The sequence below is a fragment of the Telmatherina bonti genome (assembly GCF_933228915.1).
Source record: "Telmatherina bonti genome assembly, chromosome: 2".
Taxonomy (NCBI): domain Eukaryota; kingdom Metazoa; phylum Chordata; class Actinopteri; order Atheriniformes; family Telmatherinidae; genus Telmatherina; species Telmatherina bonti.
This window is the reverse complement of record NC_136620.1, coordinates 27,389,007-27,412,920: the sequence shown is the minus strand read 5'-3', so window position 1 is coordinate 27,412,920 and position 23,914 is coordinate 27,389,007. Positions and strand designations below refer to the sequence as shown.

Below are 23,914 nucleotides of genomic sequence, written 5' to 3'. Positions count from 1 at the left end.
ATCCTGCTTATTGATGCTCAAAACAACAAAAGCACTGTTACGCACCTTGTTTTAACTGCATTGTGTGTGGTAAATGGCGTGCGTCACATTGTCCTTTTTGTTGTTCCTATGTCTTGATATGTAGGTTACCCAAATTTCCCAAAATTTGTGGTTTGAACTTTTTATTAGTCTGATTATGATAATGTCTCTGTTGCCTTGTCAGGGTAACTGTTTGTAATTTTTATCAAAGATGAGGGAAATGGGTAGTTTAACATTTGTGCATAGTGATGGTCCAAGCTGATGTGTCAGAACTGGAATTAGAGGAGGGGGGGGTTATGTAGGAAAATGGCATTTTTCTTTACAAAAACAATAGCTCAAATTACTGGTGCCGAGCACTTGTTTTGTTTTTAGCAGTCGCTAGCATGTCTAGCTCTCAGAGAGCAGCCTACATTTTGCACCTTTAAAAGCACATGGATCAGTCAAGCAGAATCTCAGGAGCAGAGCCAGGGAGAGGTGAAGACCATCCCATTCACTGCCTTTGATTGGTGTTGACTTTGATGCTGGTCTGTAACTGGGAGCTTTGGGGTACAAAATGTACAACTGAAATGTCAGAGCACCAGATCATCTTTTTTCTTTTTTGTATCTGTTACTTAAGTAGTGCATTAGATGCATGTTTTTATTGCAGTTCCTTTCAAAATGGGTACTTGGAAACGAATCTGTCTCTTATCTCTTGTCAGAACAGACATCTTTGTTCTTAATCTCTGTGCTGTTTCATACATGTCAATGTTTCTTTCTGCTAAACCTGCACAGAGCAGGGCAAAGATGGATATGGAAATGATGCCCTTACAGGAGCTGGCTGGAGCCATTTTATTAATGTCAGAAATTTATAAGTAACAAGAATACTATAACATGCTGTACTGAATGTTTAAAACGTTGAGTAGATGATTTATTTATAATGTTAGCCGCCCTGAGTCTAATGTAGGTAACATGCAGCTAATGCAACATAGAAGGATGATGTGAATAAAAAATATAATGTTCCATCTGTTCTTGCTTTGGTCTTACTTGATTTCTTAACATTGCTTGAAACTTCGCTGTCAAGAGAAGGGTAACATTATCTTTTGATATGAACAAAATCATAGATATATATTGCTATTCTGTGGGAAGGAAAAATAAAACTCTTTGTAAACAACAGAGAATATATGTATGTGTGCTTGGCTTATAGTGCGGATGCTTGACGTTGCCTTAGGATGAATTCTCATGCTTGTTCAATCATGCAGTATGCTCTTACAGAGGAGCCATGCAAGTCCTGATATTGTAAAATAACTCAACTTTCAAAACAAAGCAAATGAACACTACTGGATAGTTATGTCACAGTGTCCTTCATATACAACAGGGATGTCTGAATCACAAACATTTTAAGAACCCACAGATTAGGGCTGGGTGATATATCGAATATACTCGAGATATCGTGGCTAGTCCCCTGTGCGATATAGAAAATGCCTATATTCATCATATTCGAGTATCCTGTTGTCACGCAGGTGTTTTTAGCTGTGGGCGGGGTTTTCTCCCTCCTCCTCGACTCTCCACCGCTTTGCACAGAGAGTTAAAGCAAGCGCACCTAGTTATGTACATAACGTGAGCTACGTGCTACGTCATGAGAGGCAGCGTGTAGCCACTGTTGCCAACTTGGCGACTTACTCGCTAAATCTGGTGACTTGTTTTGTGAAAAGCGACTAGCGACAAATCTAGCGACTTTTACTGGAGTTATTGGAGACTTTCCTGGTGTTTTGGCGACTGACTTTAAAGCGCATATTGTAAAGTTATTGTTAGAACGAGAGTCTCTCCCCGTCCTAAAGCACTCAGTCGCTCCGGCTGCAGCTGCAGCCAGTCAGAGGAGCAGAGAGGACACCTGCACGACTCCACCTACAGTCACAATGAACAGCCAAATCCGCCACTGATCCCGCTCTGGATTACAGAGTGGAACGTAAATTACAAAGTTTTTCACGTCACGCAAAAATAAATTCTATCTGACTACATTCACAGCCTCTGTCACTTACTCACCTCATCCACTGTGTGTGTGACACAAGCATATTTATCTAGCTTGTCATGTCTCTAGAAAGTACAGAAAGCAGTGGGAATCAAATCCTGAACTAAAAGCTCGCTGAAGCCGTTTATTGGAGACGGTACGAGGACATTCTGCCTGTATTATAAGACTGATTTCTATGCTATTCTCTCTCTGCAATTAAAAAAAATACACAACAACTCAAAAACGTATCCATAAAGCAAAGCCTTATAATAGTTAAACCCAAAGCAAGCTAAAACTAAAAAAAAAAAAAAAAAAAAAAAAAAAAGACAAAACTAAAAGTAAGAAAACTACACAAATTAAAAAAACATAAAACATAAAACTGTCAAAGTGTCTCTTTTGGGATACTGTGCAGTCCCAAGTCCAGATAGAGGAAGGGGGTTGGACATGCAGCTAGCTATTCCACAAAACATAAGAATCATTTGATTAAATGTGATAATCTAACATTTAATAAAGGAGGACAAAGCTGATTTATGTGGTTTTAATGGTATTCAAAATATTTTTTCAAAAGGATAGCCTGTTTCAGTGGCAATAAAGAAAGAATAGAAGAAAAATAGTACAGGATCCATCATCTGGCGGTGGTTTGGATACCGGAGAGAAGACGTTGACCAAACAACTGTCGTATGCAAAGTATGTCGCAAAAGTGTCGCCACAAAAGGTAGTAGTACAACAAATTTAATTCATCATTTGAAAAGTCACCCCCTAGAGCACGTATTATTATATGTTGCATTTATTACATCATGTAAAGGCACTTTATTTTGTTTTAAAATGACATTTCTGTCACTGCTTTAACTGTTCAATAAATACGGTTTTAATCAATTTGCTTCGTTACAATTTCATCCTTTTGGCATGAATGTTTAAAATGAGCATATCTTAATGCAGTATGAACAATTATGTTTTAATATAGACACAAAATCATCTTACTGATGTGATTGTATGCACCAAAGCATTAATTCAAGGCTAAGGTAAATATCGAGATATATGTCGTATATCGTGACATGCCATAAAAATATCGGGATATTACTAAAAGGTCATATCGCCCAGCCCTACCACAGATGTTGTGTTGCCTTACTCGAGATATCTTCATGAATCAATGGTGGGAATAAAATCTTTATTAGATTGTTATCAATAACCGACAAACAAAAATCTCTTCATAGTAGTTTGATTGTATACCACATGAGCACAAATGCCCTCAGGTTCCATGGCAAAAGTTTAGCTGTCTTGAACTTTCTTTAATCTCTTTTCTGCACACATAAATTGCTCTTTATTTATTTATTTGCATATTGTTAGGTTAGAGCAGCTGCTTCCACTGCGGTGGCAGCAGTTTAAACGGCAAGCTTTAGAGCATTCCTTTGTAATGACACATCTAATTTTCCTGCCTTAAAGAAGTCACAGAAATGTCTGATTTACATAGCTTTTTTTTTTTTTTTTTTTTCTGTCTTCAGCTCTTAAAAAGATTGCTTCTGATTTGCCTCAGTAATAAATGAAAATCCAGCTACTGGAGAAACCTGACAAGTTTGCATATGTAGACATCAGTGCAGCATTAGTTGGTCAGCATCTATTTCCATGTAGGTCCACTGGCTTATGGTAATCATATATTTGACTTTGATTGGATGCCTATTTGTTATAATAATGGACAATGATTACAGACATCTAAAACTTTCAAACTTTATATTTTTCATATGTGTTGGTATGTTTTTTTTTATTTATTTATTTTATTTAAGAATGATAATGAGATGTATTCCTAATGACTGATGCTTCAGTGTTAGTACTTATTAGATTAATAATGGAGATCTAATAATATTTCACCAAGCTAATTGATTGGTTAATTTTTAGGTGTTAAATTCAACAGTGTGTATATTAGGACAAATTTGCATGTACTACACACAGACATATCTAGTTATAGTTGCAGTGTGTGCACACAGCAAGAATTTTTTTTTTTTTCATAGATGCAGTCCATAGTGGGAATTGATCTTGTGGATAATGTTATATCAATAAATTTTAGATTCAAACATATAATAATTAAGTTATTTCTAGTATTAAGCTTGAATGACTTTAAAAAGTGTTGTTAAACAGCATCCTCTGCTGTGTTTGTATGCTGTTTTCTCTGCTTTGATCTCCATTTGTGGACTGTTTTACCCTCTTTGCGAGAAGCCTCATTGTTTGTGTGAAGATGGAGATATAGTCATGGCAGTGTGCAGCTGCAGTGCAAAAATGGTAAAGAAAATGTTTTCATACGTTGTGTGGTTTCTGGTCATTGAGCCTAAAGCTAATCTGCTGTAAACTATCACTGACATGACGAGTCTAATTTATGCATGTAATGTAGCATACGTAAAGAGGGAAATACTAATAATGACACGTTGTGAGTCACTTGGTGGACTATGCTCTGGTTCAGCACGGGAGCTTGAGGGTTAAGTCCGATACAGCACTTTACACTGCGGATGAGGTTCGCTAGTACAGAGGAGTCCCAGGATGTAGAGGAACTGCAGTTCCCTTACAGATTGTTGCCAAGCCAGAGGGGATTTGCTTCGATCCCCTAACCGTGTGAGGGGAGAATTTTAAAGAGGAGTATGCTCCTAAGGAAATATGTTGGGAGAGGACGCATATCTGTGTGGGACAGAGGAATTGTCAGGGTGTAGATGCGGGGCGTGTTTCATAACCTTTCACCTGTGGTTATAATTTTCGATTTTGGAGCTGAGAAAAGAGGACGGTGGGGGCAAGTCCCTCCCAGCACTGATTGGTGCGTCTGCAGGAATCTCCTGTTGGATTTACTGAGGAGTAGCTAGATGTTAAAGACCTTTTTGTCTGTGTCGTTAGTTATGACAAGGATATACTGATGTAAGTATCTCAGATGCTCCGCATCTAGCGTTTTGAATGCTCGTGCATCAAACTAAACAGATGGAGGGAGTTGTTGCTAAAGGGCAGTCTTTAAAAATGCATGTCTTTTATGGCTCTCATACTTTACTTTTATGTTAGGTTTAATTTCCTCTCTTGACCTTGGTATCAGTCTTGCGTTGCTGCATCTTTCACGCGACCTCCCCTCCATCACAGATCTGCAGTACAGTGTCTGTTCGTGTTATATGTGCAGAGTGTCACTTTTCTCTCTGGGGGCCCCCTGACTGGTGGCAAGGCAGGGGCCCTCATTAGCATTTGACTATGTTCTCAGAGGCAAGAGAGTTTTGGCTGTTGTCAGCACTCCCCAGAACATCGATTTCACTTTCTGAAGTGATCAATCATGTTATTCTGTGTTTTTTTTTTTTTTTTTTTTTTACCTCCCCTGTCTCACTATCAGCAACCACAGAAGAGTGTTATCCCTTTGTTTCCTATGATAACTGCAGTACAAATGCAACTTCATTAGTAATGTTGTGAAAAAATATTTGTTTATTCCTAGTATAGTCATGTTTGTGTTTTCATCTTGTCTGGTTTCATCTGAGAGGTAAAATGTGACCGATTATTTGCCACAGCCCGTAATAGAAGATTTCTATTTCAACCTTTGTACATTTTATTAAATTATTCAAAAGTTCTTTTGCTAAGTTGGCTTTTTTCAGTCAATCAATGAAAAGATAGGCTAAATGTAGTGGCATATATGTAATTTAGTACTACTCTGTGTAACATGAGTATTGCATCATCACTAAGTATTTAAGACTTTGAATACATGTTTACTGCCAGGATCTCTGAAAATGATTTACTTCTGTTTTCTGCATGTCCTGAAGACAACATGAATACATGTTCCCTGCAGTACTGCATCATTTGTTTTAAGTTGATTCATTGTATTTTTACATAACATGCTTATTAAATAATGTTCATGCTGCAAGTTTCCCTGAAATCACTCTGTTGCAGCATCACAACGGCAGAATTAATGAGAGCTATTTTTAGTTGCTCTGGTCCCAGAGCGGTCAGAATTGAATAAGGCTCTGCCTCACCCCTAAGCCATACTACAGCAAAAAAAAAAAAAAAAAAATCTATTCTTTGTCTGAAAATTGAGCACCACACCAAATTGCCTCTGTTCTCTCTTCAGATGAAATATGATTTGCTGAACTCGGAGCTAGAAAGGCCGCACTCTTTAATTTTGATGATACTTTCAAGTGAATACAAAATGGAATTACATTTTAGTGTCCCTTTTCATGGACTATGCGAGGTTAGGGTTGTGGTGGCAAAGCATCAATGTTAATCTTCTCTTTTATGTGCTTCAGATTTTGTGTTTAGATAAGTGTACCACTGTTTGCAATTCAGCTTAACGCTTGACTTCACCAGTGAGGAGATTCATGTTTCAGAAGGGTTTACTGCTCTCTGGTTTTTTGATAACTACAGAATCCAGAGAGTGAAAAGGAATACTGAAATGTTATTTGCTTGACTTGCAGTAAAAATTGGCTTCAGTCTGTTGATCAGCCAAACTGATTTTGAAATTGAAACAGCGAGAACCCACTGTTACAATTGGCAAAATTTACACTTGTATAGTCTCTTCAACCTGGACCATCAGGTCACACAAGTGCTCACATGTTTATTATGTTTAGGGTTTTGTTTATTTTTTGTCATTTGACTGCACCTCACTTCTAATTACTAACACTATGAGATGTTCACTTAAGCTCTAAATGGGGTTTAACTCAGCAGGAAGACATGATTGGTCAGTTTTGTTTATATATGAGGCAGCTGGTTGACTTGAAGTCCATAAAGCGAATGAACGGCTTTCATTATAAAACCATCAGTCAGTATTTCAAGCTAGATTATCTTCAGTTTTAGGAGATTGTTTTTTGGTGGTGGTGGTTGTTTGTTTTCTTTATGGAAATCCTGTACATTTTGCAGTTGTACTTTGTAGATCAGGCAAAAAAATTGTTTGTTTCATATGAGTAATTTGAATAAAGTCTCAATAGACAGGATAATAATGTCGTCAACCTCTAAATCAGCTCTGCCAAATCACCTATTCATGAATTCAGTTGCAGTAACGTCTATAAATTACCCAAATGCTGTAATAATTAAAAAAAGAAAAACCCCTATGGACAGACTTTACTTGTGTCCTGATGAAAACACTTTGGTTCGATGGAATCACTGTAAATATTCTTTAATTACAGATCTTTGATAACGTGTTGCTAAAGAGTATTAGATCCATTTAAAACTGTAATTAGGCAGAAATTCAGCTGTTTAGTTGCACGCGTTTGTCATGGCTTTCTCACCATAACACCCAAATAGGAGAAATACCTTCTACCTGCTGGGCAGCAAGCATCTGGATTATCACCTCCCTGGAAGAGGTTTTTAAATAAAAAAAACTCATATTTTTGTCTGATTGTCAGTGTGTTGATTTATTTTCTGACACACATACTCTGCCTGCTGATCTGACACGTGTATGTGTGTGGCGTCAGTGCAGAACTACATCGTAGACCCAGAGAGTAGCTTTGACATCCCATAATCAGAAATCAGATCAATAACACCAGACTGTTTAATTTTTTCTAAAAGAAAAGATGAAGTATAAACCTGTTGTAGAGGAAAGGAGAAGTGGGGGAGTAGCGAGAAGTAGGGGAAACACTCACACCTGAAGCAAGTGTGGCATATTGGTATATTTCACACTAATCATTGTTTTAATTTGTAATCAATAATGAAAATAACTTGGCTGTAGTTTGACTGTAAAAGAAAAAATGAGAAGCTCCAGGTTAATATTATGATGAAACCGAGATAATGGTTTATTCTGCAGATGATTAAAACTAAGGTTTATCAGTGATTCACCACAGTCATTATCGACCACTCTTTGATACTTTCCTGTCCTTTCTCAATTCTCAACTGTGTTGTCCATCTGTGTTGTAATGTTGGCTCCCAAGTTGCCTGGTTGTAATCCCCCAAGCATGACCCAACCAACATGGTGTGCTTCTGCAGTGGAGCAGGTGCCAGCCACAGCTCTGGCATGTGGTATGAAGCTTCTCTTGGCACCAGTAATGTGTGGCCATAAACGACACGCACAACAGTTAGACGAAAATTCATCAGTCATTTGCTGTTGGTGCAGCTTTATTGCAAGCCATGAACACAAGTAATTTGGGGTCTTCTTAGCTTACTGAAATAATAAACATGCTTTTATCTTTTATTTAATTTTATTTTAGATGTTTTTTTGGTGATTGGATGCAATGATCTGTCAATAGATGTTCAATATTTTTCATTCATTTCTACAGCTGAAGATCATGTTTATTTCAGACTAACATTAGACCAAACTGCAGACGGTGTTGTTTAGAATTAACAAGTAGTGACCATCTAAACTGGTACATAAATTTGTTTACAAATTCATTGGAGCATGTGTTTTACAAGCCTTCCACTATTGAGAGGAACCTTCAGATATGTCCTGAAAATGTCAGGCCACTTGAACAACGCCACACTGTTCCCCCTCTGTTACCAGAGCAACAAGCTCTGTGGGAGGAGAAGGCAAAATTACATCCCTTCAAAGTGAAAGGTGTGTGTGTGTGAAAGAGAGAGAGAAAGAGGGATATACTGAATACTTGAAAGGAAGGGATTCACTCTGCAGAACCTTGCTAAATCTGTCTCTGTTTGTTATTCTTTCAGTAAACTCATTCTGTTGTTGGAATTTTCTTTTTTATTTTATTTTATTGTGATTTGTTTACTTTTGATCAAGGGATTAAATATTCTCTAAACATATTTTCTATAGGAGAAAATCACATTTCATGCAGCCCCATTTCAACACGGGGCTTAAATATTACACATTTGTTTGTGTACATTTTTTTCTTTTATCCCGATGCATATGGAGATGTTTGATAATAAGAACACTAGCTGGAAACAAACCTTTTTAAATGAATCAGTTTGGCGGAAAATCGCCTCTAAATTTAGACTAAATGTCTGGGGTCTTTGCCTCGGCATTCTTTCAATGCAGATCAAGAAGACAGGAATAAATCCTTCTGCCTTAAGAGCCAACTTTCCAATGAAAAATGCCTTTTTTTCTTTTTTAGCAGACTCGTTGATATTCATGAGTCACCCCCCCTTCTCCCCCTTGCAGTGCATTCAGAGTAAAAGACCAGGGGGAGTTCCCTTGTTCAAACTTTTGTTCACCCTCCTTGTGTGGGTCCCACCATAAGCTGCTTTAGGGGTTTGTGACTGTTGCTGCCAAGTTAAGAACGTCTGGGACCACTTGTGGCGATTTATTCAACTGCCTGTATTCCCAGACGCCAGCTAATGTTTGGCACTTGGCCGACAGCTTGTAACAGCCATTAAAATGATGTGCTGACCAAAGGCCTTTACTAGTTTTATTTTTATAGGAAATTTGTTTGTTCAAGTTGTAATTTGTAAAAATACTTTTATCATATCTATTAGTCTCTAGTCATTATTATCACTCTTTGATCACCATGCGAGCTTAAAGTTGATGAAGTTTGACAACGTAGGTTTGTTGTTTTGGATTTCACTCTGCCAGCATGAGAGCAGTTACTATTTTATGTGTGCCAACGTTGTATTTTGTTTATCTACACAGGTGATTTTAGGGGTATTTCAGGTGTCAAAGAAATCCTCAGCAAACTAAGTGGGAAATGGGTTGGGTACTGGTTTAATCTATTAAGGCCACAGACTTTGGACCAGTTCATATGACAAATGGGATTACTTCTTTAGGTGCTATGGTATGGACTGTGGTTTTCCCCAAATGATGGGCCTGATCATATTTTATATGTATTCATTGAATGTCTAATGTATCATGAGATCATAGTGGAGGTGAAATGATAGACACCTGAACCAGCTGAATGAGTCGACCTTCATTGTATCCTCTTTGGTTGCTGAAGTAGCTGAGCTTGAAGTCTTTTTAATATAATCTCTTAAAGTCATTTTTACCAAAAATTTTTTAGGACATTTTATTTTTATGTCCGTTGGTAGCTTATGCCTCTTTTCTCCAGTGCAGTGCTCATATCAGCAATAAAATTAACTACATTCCCTTTGTTTGCTCCTGTTTTTTGGACGTGTGTCTGGAGGCCAGTTAAACTTTACAAAAACTTCTATTTGTTGAAAAAAAATAATAAACATGACTGACATGAAGGTTAAAAACACTCTGTAGAGACACCGGTGTATCTCAGTTTAGAGAACACTAACTGGAAGTCTTAATAGCAGGATTTATGTGGCTTTTATTTGCTGTCTTGAAAGCAGTTGGGCAGTTAAGTTTTTTTTTTGTTGTTGTTTTATTCACTTTTTTAATGATTCATTTTTAAATTTGTAATTGAGTTGTAAACTGACTAAAACCAGGAATATTTAGTTCTTTACATAAAGAAAAATCACAAATCTCCATCTTTGACTTGCCAAAACTGCCTTGTTTTGCCTTTTTGGATATGAGCCGTGTCTGAGCTTTAGTGTTAAACACGGTGTTTCTGTCTTTCAGAGTGCAGCAATGGAGGAAACAGTCATTTGGGAACAGCACACAGTAACACTACACAGGGTAGGTACTTCCTTTCTGTAGCTGTCATTATGGAAAGCAGTACCGATTCCAAAATCTCTTTCCCCAACCAGTTAAACCATGTTTTATGCCATCCTAACTTTTCCCACTTCCTTTGTATTTTGAGTGTTACATCTAGTAAGATGGAAGCTCGCTGTGTACATAGCTGTAGGTGACCAGACAAAATAGCAGAGCTAACACAAAGCTGTTCTTTTACAAGATTCAGATTTTCTTTGCTTTAGTACTAAAAAAATGTGAACCAAATGCTGAAGCAACATTTGTGCAGACACTTGGCCACTAGTGCGTGACTACTTATATTATTCTACAGTCTGTTCAAAGTAGATGTACCGTGTATAAATCACTTTTGTTATACTGGAGGTCCGATTTGCAAACAGGGGTTTAGTGACATTTGCACAGGTCAATGTAACTTTGCTTCCGCCTGCCTATCAGACAGCTGAATGAACATCCTAATCTGTGTTTCCTCCATGCAGGCACCAGGGTTTGGCTTCGGGATAGCCATATCAGGAGGTCGGGATAACCCTCATTTTCAGAGTGGTGAGACCTCTATTGTCATCTCGGACGTGCTGAAAGGAGGCCCTGCAGAAGGCCTACTGCAGTAAGATTATCCTTTTTTTTTTTTCCCCCCCAGCCCAATCAAATTTCAAGTTTTAGCATTGAATTACTGTGCCCACTCCAGAAAGACTCCAGTGTGTCTGTTCCTGCTGTTTTTTGTCTGTAGGGAGAATGACAGAGTGGTTATGGTCAATGCCGTCTCCATGGACAACGTGGAGCACGCTTATGCTGTCCAGCAGCTACGCAAAAGTGGGAAAATTGCCAAAATTGTGAGTGTCAGGAGCTTCAGTGTATGTGTTAGAAGCAAGGAGGTCATGTATGGTGTTGAGATTTGTTTCATATGTTTGACAATTGACTAGAAGAAAACACATGTTATGGGGGGAAGTGATTGATTCATCTGAAGTGACGAGCTGTCAGGCTGATCTCAAATCTCATTTCCTTTGGCCAGACAATCAGACGGAAAAGGAAGGTGCACGTCCCCATGGGTCGCTTGGGGGAGAGAGAAACTATGTCAGAGCACGATGAAGAAGAGGATAGCTACGAGGAAGAGATATACGAGATGCGGAGCGGACGCAGTGGTGCTTACAGCGGCGTAGGCGGGGCTATGGGCAGACGCAGCGGCCGGAGTAGTGGGCGACGGGACAGGGAACGTGAACGTAGCGGCTCACGGGAGAGAAGTCTCTCCCCACGCTCAGACCGCCGCTCACACAATCTTCCCCCACGCCCTGCCAAGGTCACACTGGTCAAATCTCGTAAAAATGAAGGTGAGGCTCACAAAGTCGGGGAAAGAAAGTACAACAGGAAATTTTCCTGGACTTTCCAAGCAGACCATTGCCTGTTTAAACAAGAAAATCTGGCCATTGCATTCACACAATAATTATGTAACCTTCAGAACAGAGTTAAGTTAGTGTTGGTTGACAGCCAGAGTAAATGCAAGTTGCCAGCCTCAGCAAAATCTTGAGTAAACTCAAGTAAATCTAAGTAAAAGAGCAATTAATCTTCTTTAATCAGTTGAGTTAATCCCAGCGGGAGCAGCAGCTGTCAGTGTGCTGTGGTCACGTGAACTCTGTGCTAACATTGTCTTTGTTGCTGTCGTTCACTTTGTAAGCAGAATATGGCCTGCGCCTGGCCAGCCACATCTTTGTCAAGGACATATCCCCTGAGAGCCTGGCAGCCAGAGATGGCAACATCCAGGAGGGGGATGTTGTACTGAAGGTGAGGCGAGTGAGAGAAAGATGTTTTTCTTTGATATTAAGTTAAAAAAAATTGACTTGTATTCATCGTGCCACTGTAATGTGTGACATCTCCTCTGCAGTGTTGCATAGCAACTGATTAAATCTGTATAATTCAGCTCACATTTGTGTTTTGGAAAATATGCAATTTTACCTACAAGGTGTCAGATTCCAAATAAATTGCATTGTAGGGGGCTACAGCATGCCCCAAAGTCATTCAATTTTATTCCTTTTCTATGGAATGTGCAAAATGTTTTTAAGTGTGGTGGATTTTTTTTTTTTTTTTTTTTTTTTTTTTTTTTTTTTTAAATTGCTCCCACAGCATTTTGTATTGTAGCCACCCTGAAACTGGAACTCATGAATCTTAGAGTTAGCATAAATCCAACAGGAAGTTGGTCATGTTGCATGGACGACACTTTGTTTTTGTTATTCGTAGACCTTACAATTTAACAAACCAAAAGCTTGGTCGGTACAGTTTTGTGCTTAAGTTGCTGAAAAGTTGAGCTTTTTTCTGTGGGTGTGGCCATAGTCGACCCTCCTATTTTTGTTCTGCTGTAAAAGAGGAAGTGGTTACAGCTCAGAGCAACTAATCCATATTGAACATCTTTGACACTCTCATCCAGAATAAATTTTCATGTTAACATTTGGTCATTATCATAACTCTTCTCACTGGCAACAAGAAGTCCCAAGTCTTTCTTCCCAGTTTACCTCTATAACCAAATTAATTTTGATCTTTGATCAGAATGTGATTGAAATGATGGATCAGTCGTCATTGTCGGGATTCTGATGACTTCATGTAAGAGATAAATCCTTTTCCATGAAACAGGAAGTTGCTCTTTCTTGTGACTGCGTTGACTTACACTGCACCCTTAATATTTGCACGTCAGCCCCCTCCCACATTTAAAGTGCCACCAAGTGGCCAAAGGAAGTCAGCCCACTGCCAAAGCACTCTTCCATTTAGTTTAAAATAAGACGGCACATTGCAGATGAGATCAGAGCTGTATGTACATGTCACCACTGGGTGTACTGAGGCGCCATTTGCAGAGGTTGTGATGAAAATGGACTTTTCTTCTGTCATGAAATGGACCAGAATGACACCAAGGTGCAAAGACTGTTCATCACTGCAGTTTTAATTGGCTTCTTATAGCTTTATAAATCATCTGTGTGTATTTAGTTTACACTTAGTCCCAGACAGACATAATAACAATTTATTACATTAAAGCGAGTCAAAAGCAACTTTGCATTCAAGAATGAAATTGTTCTGTTGTATCATGGCAAACACTTTCTTTTTCTGATTCTCTCAGATTAATGGCACAGTGACAGAGAACCTCTCCTTAATAGATGCCAAGAAGCTGATAGAAAGGTCAAAGGGCAAACTAAAAATGGTTGTTCAGAGAGATGAGAGGGCAACCCTGCTGAACATCCCTGACCTTGATGACAGTATTCCTTCAGCCAACGCATCTGACAGAGATGGTGAGACATTGTTGTCTTCAGCAGCAGTGTGTGCAGATTAACACCCAGAAATGTTTGTGTCTACTTCAGAGTTTTGTTTCTGAACAGATGTGTTTTTGTGTAATCAGACATTTCAGATATTCATTCTATGGCGTCTGACCATTCCAATCGATCGCATGACCGACATCGCAGTAGCTGCTCCCGCTCTCCTGACAGAAGATCTGAGCCCTCGGACCACTCCAGACATTCACCCCCACAAATCAGCAATGGCAGGTAAAGATTATTGATGCTCATACTTGTTTTTAGTAATTAATATGTCATGAAACGAGTACAGCAGTAGGAAAGGAAATAAACTTGAGTTGTTCTCATATTAATTATAATTGTGCAATATTGTTTTGATGTACAATGATTAAATATTACAACGAGCCAATAACAATCCAAATAAAAAATACCGATCAAATTAGTAATACTGGACATGTACATTTTTTTACATTTATTTTGTTCTATCAAACATTTTCTTTTGTTTGATGAGGAAAATGCTGATGTCATGAAGTTTGGTGATGAAGTCACACTGTACTCCCTTAGTTATTATAACTGAGTTTAAAAAATATTGAGGCTCTAAGTGGGAGTAAGGTTTACATTATATCCTCTTTCAATGTATACAAATAATAAAAAGTTATATTCACATCAGCCTTTTAGATTTGAATCAGAGTCTATTTGCTTGGAAAGTTTGCTTGTTTGAGGAAATATGAATGTGCAAAACAAATTCTGACTTGGACCAACGAAGTGGACTCGGCCCACAATACAAATGTAAGTCACAGATGTTTCAAGCGGATAAAAATACAGGAAGCGGCCTACAAAAAACAGTAACTTCCTACATTTGACAAAGCATTGCATTGTGGGTAAATGCATACTGATCTTGTTAAAGGTCCTCTGCCTCGTCTGTTATTCATACTGCAGTCATTGTTACTGTGTATTTCTGCAGTATAATTGCATAAGACAAAATAAAAAACCCCAAACAGCGATAGTTTCATGCTCTGTGTTTAACTTGAAATGGAGTTTTCTTCTTCATGTGGGTCTTGTCCTCTTTTGCTAAATACTAGTGCAGCGCCACCTTTGGTGGGAACGGGGACATGTTCTAATGGTTTGGCTTGTTTGACCAAAGTGCAGCATTGCACTGATCTCGGCTCGCATGGATAAACGCCCCTACAATTGAGCCGAGTCCCCAATCAGACAGAGTCTTGATATGAATGTACTATTATTCTTTTATTTCTTTTACATTATGTGAAAATTTTAAAGCCCAACATACAAAATGTTGTTTCTGCTTAAGAACAGATTCTTAAAAATTTCTTAAATGTGGTTTTTCATTGGTCAAATGCTGGAATAAAATAACATTTTGATATATTTTAGTTGCTTTTTTGTGACTCAGTATTATTAGAAGCGATTGTCTTTAATTAGCATGGATATTGTTTTGTATCAGTCACACTCTCCTGAGTTGTACCATCGCTTTCAGGCACATTACACACACAAATGAGACTATATTGCCAAGATATTGACCTGCTGTTTCACACCTTTAATCACCTTTAATAACAAACCCTGGGGCAGCTTTGATCTGCAGGGGATGGTTGTAGAGAAATTGCCAGCCGAACATAATACATGGAGGATCAGCCCTACGTACTTCATCTGGTTTCCTGTGAAAAATTATCACCATATTTAAAAAAAAAAAAAAAAAAAAAAGCTTAAATTATACATGAATGTTCAAATACATTTAACAAAACTGTTATTTTTGTAATTGCCTTCTTTTGTTATAAGTTTGAGTTTGGTTGATATAATCTTCATTTAGCTCTTCTTTGGTTCTAACTTTATCAGAGATTTGAGACCATTTGCCTTAAAGGATTAAATTTAATAGTACTGTCAGCAAGTCAGTCACTGTCAAAATGAGAGAAAAAGAGGTCATTCAGATTTCTGCTTTATTGGGTGTTAAATTTGTCTGCCATTTACTCCTGATTATTAATTCTTATGCCAGTATTGTTAATAGGAACTGACTGTGATTTTCATTCCTTTCATACTTAAACAGCTGGAGAATACCGTAAGTTTGGAACTATTTCTCTGTGTAGAAATGTAGGTGTAGGACTAGTTGTGCAGTCCGTAGAGCAGATTTAATGTAATTCAGTAAAGGAAGGTTGACAATGATAGATGACTGTAAACTCACAGCTATCACTCTAAGAGAGAAATGAAATTTGTGTCAGGAAGATGAGTGTTTTTATGTAACAGCAACCCATAACTTGATGAATGTTATCGAAGTGATGTTTTACCGCATCAATTATTCAGTGATGCTACTTCTTGAGATGTCAGAGTCCTGTGACACTGGATCTCCCTGTCCCTTGAATATTTGGTAGCTAAAACCACATGTTTGGCACAAAGACAAAATTCCAACCATAAAGTGACAATAGATCCTCTTCAGCCACCTGGATGAGCGCTCCATCTTTGTACACATAGTTGAGCCTTTTTTTTAAAAAAAACCTTTGTCTAAATGTATGTTTCAGAAGCCACTGGAGCATTCAGAATTTATTTAACTAACTCAAATAACAGGAAGAATTTGTTGGGACGGGATATTATTGTTTATCTGATCTTGATCTGTGACCTTTTCTCTCAGTTCAAGAAGTTGACAGTTAGAAGTGGGTCGGTCCCCAAGATGTACTGAAAAGATATTTGTTCCTTTACAGCCACTTTTAAGTAGGATCTATTGTACTTGCTGCCTCTCTCGGCCTGTGAATAAAACAGTACTTTAACATGTGTTGAGGAGGCTAGCAGCCATGTGATCCAGATCCAGCCATACAAACGCACCACATGGCACCTTGTTCCCATTATTTCCATTAGTGATTTGAAACACAAGTCCATATGGAAAATATAACTGAATTGTTGACGTTGCTTAAAATGATCTCACTCATAACTGGCCAGGGTCAGGATGTATCATTTTGCATAGTCTTAATGTTTTAAAGCTGAAAATGAAACGCAAAGCGAGCTGCTTTGAAGCCAGAGCCACATGGTGAAATTCACCTGGAGGACAGAATCCACTCTGACACCTTAGATAAGCTGCTCTAAAAATAGAGCACAAAAGAGTGGACAGGCAAGACGATGACCTTCAAGACTAACATGCAGCCTTATATTCTAGCTCTTCTTCCAACTATTCTCATCCAGCACTTCTCGACCCAAAATTTTCCATGTTGCTTTTAAGCTTTCGATCTTTACTATGCAAATTGTTAAAAAAGCATGTGCTTTCATCACCTTCAGTCACAGAAGTCGTGATGATGATCGGATCTCAAAGCCGGCTTCAACACCAGCGAAGCTCGTGGAGGAGATTCCTTTGCCCAAACCGAAGGAGTCATCCATTGGAAGAGAAGAAAAACAGCTACCGCCCCTTCCAGGTCTGAGATTGGTCATTTGACCAAATGTCTCTGTTAAAGATATGAGCTGTAAATCGGTCAGAATTTGAAACTTGCTCCCATACTTGTGAAACTTGCCAGAAAATAGGATGCCATTTACTTCTCCATCACAGCTTTATGATGGCAAAAGGATTTCTGGTTGGAACCGGTTGTTTTTGCTCTTTTTTAAAAGTGCAACCACCAAAAAAAAGAAAAAAAACTTGCATCCAGACGCCTGCTGAGTCTGGGTGAGTTTGCCAGGAGCCAAGTGAAAATAAACCAGATGAGTTGATCGAGTCTGACGTTCCTCGCCAGCCTGCGGCATTCTGCTGTCTTTCTTTTTGACCTCCCAGCTAAGGACAGACTGCCCTTAGTGTGTGTGTGTGTGTGTATGCACAAGGGTCCATGGGATGATTTGAATACTTCTGCAGTTTTTGTTATCCATTAAAGCGCTTATTCCTCATTCCTGTATGCCTTCATTTATATATTTGTTTTAAATGCACTGTCAGTTAATGCATCTTCATCATCTTCATCATCATCATATGCATCAATACTCTGAGCCTGTGTTTGTTTTTTGTTTTTTATTCAGAGCCCAAACCCGTGTATGCTCAGCCTGGACAGCCAGATGTAGACCTGCCAGTGAGTCCCTCTGATGCCCCCGTGCCAAGCGCTGCTCACGATGACAGTATTCTAAGGTAATATTAGCAGTAGTGTCCTGTTGTTGTGTTGTCAAAAAATAAATGAAGAACAACCTTAAAGATTTTTCAGTTGATTTTATTATTTTTAAGGGAAAAAAAAACTGACCAAATGATATCCCAAAAAAGGAAAGTATTTTACTATTGTCTTTATCCACAGGCCAAGCATGAAATTGGTGAAGTTCAAGAAGGGGGAGAGTGTGGGTCTGCGGCTGGCTGGGGGGAACGATGTGGGTATCTTCGTAGCTGGAGTGCTTGAGGATAGCCCAGCTGCTAAGGAGGGCCTGGAGGAGGGTGACCAAATTCTCAGGGTGAGAGACTTATTTTTAGCATGTTCTGTTTTAGTTCTTTTCTTTTTTTGAGGTGGGACTGATTGAAAGACATTTTTCTAAATAGGGCAAAGATAAAATGTATTTAAAAGAAAGTGTTCTTGTTCCTCTTTTAGCTTTGAACGTGTTCAGCAGATAGTGTGTGTGTATTGCAATTTGTTATTGGACGTACTGCACACCTCAAGCGTTCCTTTTTTTCCCCTTTAATTATTGTCTTCACACACTGGCTGCTCCAAAATTCCTGTATCATCAAGCTGGTCGCTTAGGAGTGCCCCCAAGGGAGCAAACACAAAAACACTATTTCCTCTTACTGTGTTTGCCCCATTCCTTCACTGTCATATATCATGCTGTTTATATCTCGTTTTGTACGGTGTATTGAGCAATGACTTAAACTCTTTCAGCAAAATAAAAGCTGCAGTTTCCCAGGCAATCCTGTGTACAGGAAGAGCTATGTGCACCTTTTTATCTAAACAGATGAACACTTTCCATCATCAAATCCACATACAAGAGAGGTTCAATTCTTATTATGTACGAAATTAAGCAATAATTTCTTAACTTCCAGGTAAATAATGTAGATTTCGCAAACATAATTCGAGAGGAGGCGGTGCTATTCCTTCTGGACCTTCCTAAGGGCGAAGAAGTCACAATTCTGGCTCAGAAGAAAAAAGATGGTAAATCAATCCATAAAAACAAAAGATGAGATTCTATTGTTCAGACAGTTCAGGTGTTAATACCTTCCTGTTCTGTTCTTCAGTGTATCGGCGGATTGTGGAGTCAGATGTCGGCGACTCCTTCTACATCCGGACACACTTTGAGTACGAGAAGGAATCTCCATATGGGTTGAGCTTTAATAAGGGCGAGGTGTTCCGTGTAGTGGACACTCTCTACAACGGCAAGCTCGGCTCCTGGTTGGCTATTCGCATTGGCAAGAACCATCAGGAAGTGGAGAGGGGAATAATTCCCAACAAGAACAGGTGACTTGCTTTCTAACCTAAGTTAACAAGTTCCTTAAGTTGTATTTCATTTCTTATCAGCATCATTGATATTTAACGTTTACCAGTGATGGCAATGTTAAGATTGACTCCATCTGTAGAACAATGAAAGATGTCTTTGTATTCTGTTAATGGCAGAGCGGAGCAGCTCTCCAGTGTGCAGTACACGCTCCCTAAAACGGCAGGCGGTGACAGAGCCGACTTCTGGAGGTTCCGTGGTCTCCGCAGTTCCAAGAGGAACCTGAGGAAGAGCAGAGAGGACCTTTCTTCCCAACCAGTCCAAACAAAATTCCCGGCTTACGAGAGAGTTGTACTGAGAGAAGGTGAAGAATCTGAGATTGTTGGGCTTTATGTCACTGTCAAGGCACGTTTATGGACCTTTTTATGGATCTGTTCATGTTTTGTTTTCTTTTTGTACAGCTGGCTTCCTAAGACCAGTTGTGATTTTTGGACCCATTGCTGATGTTGCTCGAGAAAAACTCTCCAGGGAAGAACCAGATCTCTTTGAGCTTGCAAGTATGTTTGCAAACACACACACAAATTGTGTATTTGCAGATTTAAGCATGTCAAACGAAAAAACTCACATTTGTCACGCATTTCTCATCAGAGAGTGAACCACGCGATGCAGGAACCGATCAGCGGAGTTCAGGAATCATTCGTCTTCACACCATCAAGCAAATCATTGACAGAGTGAGAATCCACCTGTCTGTTAATTGTGCTTAAAGCATTTCATGAAAAAGGAACGTTCTTAGTCATTCCTTGTGTCTGTGGTTTTTCCAATGAAGGACAAACACGCTTTGCTGGATATCACCCCCAATGCTGTGGACAGGCTGAACTACGCTCAGTGGTACCCGATTGTAGTCTTCCTAAATCCCGATAATAAACAGGGTGTGAAGAACATGAGGACGAGACTTTGTCCAGAGTCCAGGAAGAGTGCCAGGAAGCTTTATGAGCGAGCCATTAAATTGAGGAAGAATAATCACCACCTGTTCACCAGTAAGCAGACAGAGTGTCTTATAACACCATAAATTAAAAACGTAAATTGCCTGTTTTACACGTTTTTATTCCTCATGAAGTGATTTTTATGCAAACTATTTTCTCTAAGCAACCATCAACCTGAACAATATGAATGATGGGTGGTATGGTGCTCTAAAGGAAACCATCCAACAACAGCAGAATCAGTTGGTGTGGGTGTCAGAGGGCAAGGTGAGAGAACTGCCGGTGATGGCTGAATATTTAGTGAAACTTGGTAAGCTGAGGGAGTGACTGTTTATCTGCTTTGCCCAGGCGGATGGCACCACAGAGGACGACCTGGACATACACGATGACCGTCTGTCTTACCTGTCGGCACCAGGCAGCGAGTACTCCATGTATAGCACAGACAGCCGCCACACATCTGACTACGAGGACACAGATACGGAGGGTGGAGCATACACAGATCAAGAATTAGATGAAACTTTGAACGATGAAGTGGGTCTGCCCACGGAGCCTGCCATAACCCGCTCTTCAGAGCCAGTGAGAGAGGACCCCCCTGTGATTCAAGACACCCCTGGGTACCCTGGATACCAGCATGCTGTGCAACCTGACCCGGCCAGCCGAATAGACCCTGCTGGGTTCAAGATGCCCGCTCCACAGCAGGTAAAGTTCTTGTGCAGCAAAAGAGTCAAGTCTCCACTGTCTGTGCTTGTTAAAATGGAAGCAAATCTAAAGTACATGAGGAATAGCGCCTTTGTGTTCTGATCTTTTGTTAGGATAAAATATCCTTTGTTAAATGGTAAAAACATTTTAGAAGCTATAGCTACTTTATCTGCTCTTTGCAAGTGCTTTTTTCTGGCTGGTGTAAAAGAGTGTAAGGAAGACGATCATGGTGTTAGGGGTAAGATGTACTTTGTGTGCCCTTGGCAGGCTGTGTTATAAATGTCTCTTAACAATACTTCACAGCAAGGTGAGGCTGCTCTGCCCATGCCCTCGTTGCCTCCGACGGCGGTAGCTTCCCCTGCTGCTGAGCAGCCTGTACAGCTAGAGGGTGTGCACCTAGAGGAGCCGCCTGCTGCAGCCGCAGCTCCTCAGGCTGACTCACTTAACAGCCCCAGCCCTGCCCCTGAGCTTATTCAGCCCCCACCACCACCACCACATGAACCCCATCCGTTTGGACCGCCCGGTCCAGAACCAAAGGTACTCGCTGTTTCACAAGCCACTCGGACCGGGCCTGGGCCCCCAGCCTGCTGTTTTAACTGCCTGTCTCCTCACACATGCTTTCCACTCGCTCTCTGCATGTCATGCCCACACTGTGTGACTCACTGAGCCCACTGTGTGCCTCTGGCTCCCAGAGAAAATGTGCGACACAGTAGTCCACATGCACCACAGTGGGCTGGGAGACCAGAAGGACTGGTACATCTGGGTCTCTGACCAGGGTGAAGACATCCACAACCAGCCCGTACCTGTGGCCTCTTACTTCCTTTGCATGGCTCCTAATGTTTTTTTGGTTTCTTTCAGCTTTAACTCTTCCGTAGGTGAATGATATTAGCACTGACAGTGGCATCGTAGTGGGTAGATGTGTCGTCTGTTGTAGTGCCAGTAGTTTGACATTGCATTAGACGCAAACTGAATGTTTTTTGCATGATGAAAGCTAACCTGCAGACAGTATTCTTGGTAATAATGTCTACTGAACAATTCTATGGAAAAGAACAAACTTAAAACGGCACACTGCATTATGTTTTACAATCCTGTTAAATAGTTGTGTTCTTAGTAGATGTAAATGAGTGAACCTTCTTCCATAGGAAATGCTGTATCTAAACTTGCTGTCTACAGGCTACACATCATATGTTTGAAATGAGGCCTTTCAGAAATGTGCCTATTGCTTATTACATAATTAAAAGCTTTAAAATGCTAAATTCATATGTTCATAAAAGGACTTAGGCCATTCTTGAAAGGCATCTTGTCAAACAAGCATTCAGAGCTGTTTTTGAATAATGAACGAATATCTGCTTGTGTAGTTGATATGATTTAGATCAATAAGGGATTTTTCTCAATAATGTGGCTAATACTATGAATGTTTTTCTTTTTTCCCTCGTAATGACTTTAATCTTCATCTGTTGTTGAGAAACTATTTTTTTCCTTGTTATTTAAGTCTACAACATCACCGCCATGATGGTTGTTTGTGATAAAGCTGTAATAAATGTTAATCTGATGTATTTAACTGGTTTCATTTCCTCACAGATGTACAAGAAAGACCTGTACAACATGGAGGACCCGGTGCGAATCAACCACGGCATGAAGCATTCTATGAGCTACAGTCACCAGCCGCCGTACCAGGACAAACAGCCATACCGCGAATATGACCACCCGCCTTACGGATACGACGGAGGCGGCTACACAGAACCAAAGCCTCACAACTCTGACTCTCACCTGCACTACGACAACCGTGTGCCTCATTACAATGAACAGTGGCCACCCTATGACCAGCAGACCTCGTCCTCCCAGCCTGCAGGGTACCAGCCAGGCCACCAGCAACCCATGGCCTACAGCCCCAGGTCTCCCTATGAAGATGGACCAGGAAGGGACTACAGCCCCCCTCAGCCACGCTACGATGAGGCTCCTCCGGTGGGGTATGATGCTCGGCCACGCCACAGTAAACCCGGGCCCATGCGATATGATGAACCCCCTCCCCCACCTCTAACAGGTTATGACGCTCGTTCTCCTTATGAGGCAGAATCCCACAGCTTCCCCATTAATTCACCTCGCTCACCAGAGCCTCCAAAGCAGTATTACGGGGACTCTGGTCTGAGGTCCACCTACATGCCTGGGCCTCCAAATCGGGCTTTTAAGCCAGGAATGCATGAACCTATGATAAACTCTGAACCTACCATTACCCCACCCAAACCAGAGACCCTGCCTTCTCCATGTGAGCCAGCAGTCAGTCCAGGCTCCAAACCCCTTCCTCCTCCACCACGGGAAGACCTGGATGAAGATCCAGCCATGAAACCACAGTCGGTGCTCAACAGAGTCAAGATGTTTGAGAATAAACGGTCTGTTTCTATGGACAGGGCTAAAGAGGGAGACTCGTCAGTGCTCAGGGTATGTCCCTCCCAGACGTGTCGTCTCATTTTCTGCTATGATGGATGACTCTTTAAGTTCTGATGGAAAATTATTTAAATGCTTTGTCAGTCTGATTCTTAAACTCTGAAGCAACGTTGTTTTTAAAATATTGAAAACGTGATAAAGAAATTTAACACAGAATATATTTCTATGAATACAAATGCAATGTGCTAAAAACAAACTTTCATCCAAATGCATTATAGAGTTTTTTATAGTCAATTCTCAGTATAGATTGTGCTGCATGGATTTTATCAATCTGAATTAGGTTGGAACCATAAAACCGCCTGACTTGCACAGTGTTGGAACTATTAAATGACCAAAAAAGCTTCTGAAAAGCCTAAATGGCACATTTGCTGATACAGCTGCTAAAAAAGCTTCAGGACTGCACAATGTGACACTTGATGCGTGTTTGTTTTTTTTAATGAATTAATTTTAATCTTTAGGTACAGTTACAAATGTGTGTATGCCGTTCTTTTATGCTAAAAATGTTTTGAATCAGATTCACTAAAAATAAGGTTTTTGGTTTCCAGCCTGCAGCAGATGTTCCTAAACCTGTGACTGCACCAGGTCCAGTTCTCAAAGCTAATTCTCTTAGTAACCTGGAGCAGGAGAAGTCCACCTACAGGTATGTACCTCTCTGTACTGAGTAGCTAAAGGA

At 40.0% G+C, this 23,914-nt stretch overlaps 1 protein-coding gene across 7 annotated transcripts in view; it reads left to right on the top strand.

Annotated features, from left to right (window-relative positions):
* The window catches only part of tjp1b (tight junction protein 1b), a 34,988-nt gene that overhangs the window by 5,542 nt on the left and 5,532 nt on the right, over positions 1–23,914 (top strand). For 3 of the 7 annotated variants that reach the window (XM_079254750.1, XM_079254749.1, XM_079254745.1), the window contains exons 2-22: positions 10,407–10,463; positions 10,952–11,076; positions 11,200–11,302; positions 11,482–11,797; positions 12,145–12,248; positions 13,570–13,738; positions 13,846–13,990; positions 17,012–17,145; positions 17,732–17,837; positions 17,998–18,148; positions 18,729–18,837; positions 18,921–19,140; positions 19,297–19,481; positions 19,579–19,674; positions 19,766–19,848; positions 19,944–20,154; positions 20,264–20,364; positions 20,446–20,796; positions 21,100–21,333; positions 22,378–23,235; positions 23,787–23,881. In XM_079254750.1, the coding sequence (XP_079110876.1) occupies positions 10,416–10,463; positions 10,952–11,076; positions 11,200–11,302; positions 11,482–11,797; positions 12,145–12,248; positions 13,570–13,738; positions 13,846–13,990; positions 17,012–17,145; positions 17,732–17,837; positions 17,998–18,148; positions 18,729–18,837; positions 18,921–19,140; positions 19,297–19,481; positions 19,579–19,674; positions 19,766–19,848; positions 19,944–20,154; positions 20,264–20,364; positions 20,446–20,796; positions 21,100–21,333; positions 22,378–23,235; positions 23,787–23,881 (3,944 nt within the window). In that variant the 5' untranslated portion in view covers positions 10,407–10,415. Of the gene's footprint in view, positions 1–10,406; positions 10,464–10,951; positions 11,077–11,199; positions 11,303–11,481; positions 11,798–12,141; positions 12,249–13,569; positions 13,739–13,845; positions 13,991–17,011; positions 17,146–17,731; positions 17,838–17,997; positions 18,149–18,728; positions 18,838–18,920; positions 19,141–19,296; positions 19,482–19,578; positions 19,675–19,765; positions 19,849–19,943; positions 20,155–20,263; positions 20,365–20,445; positions 20,797–21,099; positions 21,334–22,377; positions 23,236–23,786; positions 23,882–23,914 lie in introns of all 7 variants that reach the window. The other 4 variants (XM_079254747.1, XM_079254746.1, XM_079254744.1 and 1 more) reach the window with 2 other exon arrangements.